Genomic DNA, 4,119 nt, shown 5'->3' on the forward strand with positions numbered 1-4,119 from the left:
ACACTCTCTCACACACACACACTCGCACATGCACACACACTCGCACATGCACACACACACACACTCTCACACACACACACTCTCTCACACATACTCACACACACACACTCTTTCACACGCACACGCACACACTCTCACACATACACACACACACACACACTCTCTCTCACACATACTCACACGCACACACACACACTCTCTCACACGCACACACACACACTCGCACATGCACACTCGCACATGCACACACACACACTCTCACACATACACACACACTCACACACACACACACTCTCTCACACACACACACTCGCACATGCACACACACACACACTCTCACACACACACGCTCTCACACATACTCACACACACACACTCTTTCACACACACACACACACACACACTCGCACATGCACACACACACACTCACACACACACACTCTCACACACACACACACACACACACACTCTCTCTCACACACACACACACGTCCACTGTGTACAGTGTGAATAGAGCGAGTATATAACAGTAATAGGATGTAATACATTACATCAATAACATTAGAGGATTATTATAAGGACAGAAATAAAACTTTCCCACTGAGAGATTTAAGATTTATGATCATACAGCTAACATCAGGGCTCGAGGAACTTTCCTCCTTCCCCAAGATCACTTTAAAAAGGACAAATACATAAGAAAAGTTTATATATATAAATAATAAGATCCAAACCTCACAACGATGATCATTATAATACAATAAAATACAGTAAATTCACTCACTTGTTCTTATTACTGTTAGATTGAGATCATCTCACCATCTCATGTTCTTCTGTAGGAGTTTGTGCTTCTGTCCAAGAGACTGCTGGGTGACGAGGAACTGCAGGAGAACCTGAGGACCAACGGAAAGCGCTACGTGATGGAGACACACGACTGTGTGAAAGAGAGGAGGACGTATCAACAGCTGGTGGAAAAACTACAGTGACGCTCAGACTTCAGTGTTTCATAATCAGTGTGAGGAGAAAGTCGCTGAGATCTCTTCTGTTTATAAACCACCATGGCTTTTATACGGGTGTGAGATCATCTGAGGTTTTCAGTTACAGGAGGGACGTTTTAATCTATTAGTAATGATCTATTAGTAATGATCTATTAGTAATGATCTATTAGTAATGATCTATTAGTAATGATCTATAAGGAATGATCGCTGCTGCATTTCATTTTTTAGGAAGAAGTTTGGTACGGAAATTAATATCGAACGGGTTTTTATAAATGTTTGGGTTCCAGGGACGAGGAAGAGATTTATGTTTACAGAACAGGAGTGTGTGTGTCTGTGTGTGTCTGTGTGTGTCTGTGTGTGAGAGAGAAAGTTGAGAGAGTATGAGAGAGTGTGTGTGTGAGTGTGTGCATCTTTATTTGTGTGTATGTGTGTGTATGTGTGTGTGTGTATGTGTGTGTGTATGTGTGTTTGTGTGTGTGTGTGTGTGTGTTTGTGTGTATGTGTATATGTGTGTGTGTGTGTGTGTGTTTGTGTGTATGTGTATATGTGTGTGTGTGTATGTGTATGTGTACAGTATGTGTGTGTGTATGTGTGTGTGTGTATGTGTGTGTGTGTGTGTTTGTGTGTGTGTGTGTGTGTGTGTGTGTATATGTGTGTGTGTGTTTGTATGTGTATATGTGTGTGTGTATGTGTATGTGTACAGTATGTGTGTGTGTGTGTGTGTGTGTGTGTGTGTGTGTGTGCACAATGAAGGACAACATTTTAAACACAACATCAGGGTCCATTTTTTTCTGAGCAGCTAAAGAACACAAAGACGATCAACTTGAGCTGAAACCAATACGACGTGATTCAATACACAACAAGCTGCTAATATTATTATTAATGTTACATTTACAGACATTTACTGGTTATAATCTCTTCTATAAGACATCATAATCATTCACATATTATGTCCCTAATTAAACCTTCAGGACCATTTTATTATTGCTTTATTATATTAGACTATTAGATATTAATATTCATGTGTTCATTTAAATAATTATTGAATGTAAATATAGATCAATTTTATTCAACGTTTCTTCAGTCATTGAGAAATAAACATCTGTAGACGTCAAGGAAAAGACTGTTAAAGAGGAACAGCTTAAAAAGAGTGTTAAAGAGGAACAGCTTAAAAAGACTGAATGTACAAGACCATGTTTATTTATTTATAATCGTACAGTTTGTGGTTGGATTTAAATGACTTTATATAATGAATAAAATATCTTCAAACGTAATCAATGTAAAAAGTGTTTCATCTAAAAGTCATGATATGATTCTTAGGTGCTGAACAGACAAGAAACGTCCGATTTCCATTTATTTTATACAGTTTTACTGTTTTAAATGAATTGTTTACAGAAATATTAATCCGTATCAGTCGTATGGAGGTTTTACAGGAGTTCAGATGTTTATCATCAGGACTTTAGTGAACGCTTCATCGTTCTCAGTCTGCGGCTTTCAGGAGAAATCGTCACATGCTGCAGGTTTAGAAATGTCTCACGGTTCATAATGTAAATGCTGTAAATTAAATGTTTTTTAAAAAATATATTTATTCATTTTTTTTTTTTAACGCATTCGGGTCCTGTATGTGTTCTGAATTCACTGCATGTTACAAATAAAATGGTTTATATAAATAAAAAACATCTGATCTACACTAGGGGGGCACGGTGGCTTAGTGGTTAGCACGTTCGCCTCACACCTCCAGGGTCGGGGTTCGATTCTCACCTCCGTCTTGTGTGTGTGGAGTTTGCATGTTCTCCCCGTGCCTCGGGGGTTTCCTCCGGGTACTCCGGTTTCCTCCACCGGTCCAAAGACATGCATGGTAGGTTGATTGGCATCTCTGGAAAATTGTCCCTAGGGTGTGAGTGCGTGAGTGAATGAGAGTGTGTGTGTGTGCCCTGTGATGGGTTGGCACTCCGTCCAGGGTGTATCCTGCCTTGATGCCCGATGACGCCTGAGATAGGCACAGGCTCCCCGTGACCCGAGGTAGTTCAGATAAGCGGTAGAAGATGAATGAATGAATGAATGTAAATGTACAGACTTTATAAACGGTCCCTAACTGACTTCATTATCAAACACTAAGCTAACTTTATCTCAGTGAACTGACTCAAATAAGGAGCTTTATTTTTACTTTCTTTTCTTTTTTCTTTCTTTTCTTTTCTTTTCTTTTTTTGCATCGTCATCATTACTTTCCCCAGAATAAACTTCCTCCCAAGATTCTCTTTAAACTGAACAGATATTTTTAGCACTTAATAGTTTGCTGTGTGGTTCGTTTCTGCAGAATAAAAGGCCTTAAGTTAAACGTCCTGCTTTATATTCACCTGTTCACCCATTTGTTCTCTTTAGTGGTGTTTAAACTCTTTCTCCACTAATATCCTCAAATCCTAACAGAATGCAGATCATCAGCAATGTTGTAGAGTTTATTTGATGTTCTGCTGTATGATCGTCTACATAATGTCCTGTAAAATGACCCATTATAGAGGTTTATTATTAATTATTTCTTATTGGCTCTACAAATGAACATGAATGATGATTTAAAGGATGTTTAAGTCTGTATATTATTTATCCTTTATACAGACAAGATGCCTACAATTTTATATATTTGTGTCATTAAGAGCCAATAATAATAAATGTATGAAGTTATTTTCCCTCATTAGAAGGATATAAGAGCAGATGAACAGTTTCTGAGCTCCTTTTTCCTGAATATTATTTTATAACAGAATTCAGTGAGATACAGAAAATGTTTGGTTCATATTTTAATATAAACTTAATAAAAAATAAATCTTCCCTGTTTCTGGGACAGAACATTACTTGGTTGTTGAACACAGGTGGTAAAAGGTGTGTATTTGTGTATATAATTGTGTATATAATTGTGTATATAATTGTGTATATATTTGTGTATATAATTGTGTATATAATTGTGTATATATTTGTGTATATAATTGTGTATATATCTCTGCATACTGGTTAGACATATTTTGATAACTCTAGGTAAAGCTGCTACTATAGAAATCATGCAGAATATTTTAAGATACATTGTGGAGAAACAGGCTGCTGTTGAAATATTTACTGCAGTGTTAATGAATGC

General features: G+C 37.3%; 1 protein-coding gene across 2 annotated transcripts in view; it reads left to right on the forward strand.

Moving 5' to 3' along the window:
* Nucleotides 1–2,628, forward strand: part of glt1d1 (glycosyltransferase 1 domain containing 1) — a 23,919-nt gene extending 21,291 nt beyond the window's left edge. For both annotated transcript variants that reach the window (XM_060882088.1, XM_060882089.1), the window contains one exon: nucleotides 837–2,628. In XM_060882088.1, the coding sequence (XP_060738071.1) occupies nucleotides 837–983 (147 nt within the window). In that variant the 3' untranslated portion in view covers nucleotides 984–2,628. The remainder of the gene's footprint in view (nucleotides 1–836) is intronic.
* Nucleotides 2,629–4,119: the final 1,491 nt, after the last annotated feature.

Source organism: Tachysurus vachellii, chromosome 11, assembly GCF_030014155.1.
Source record: "Tachysurus vachellii isolate PV-2020 chromosome 11, HZAU_Pvac_v1, whole genome shotgun sequence".
In the NCBI taxonomy this organism is placed as follows: Eukaryota; Metazoa; Chordata; class Actinopteri; order Siluriformes; family Bagridae; genus Tachysurus; species Tachysurus vachellii.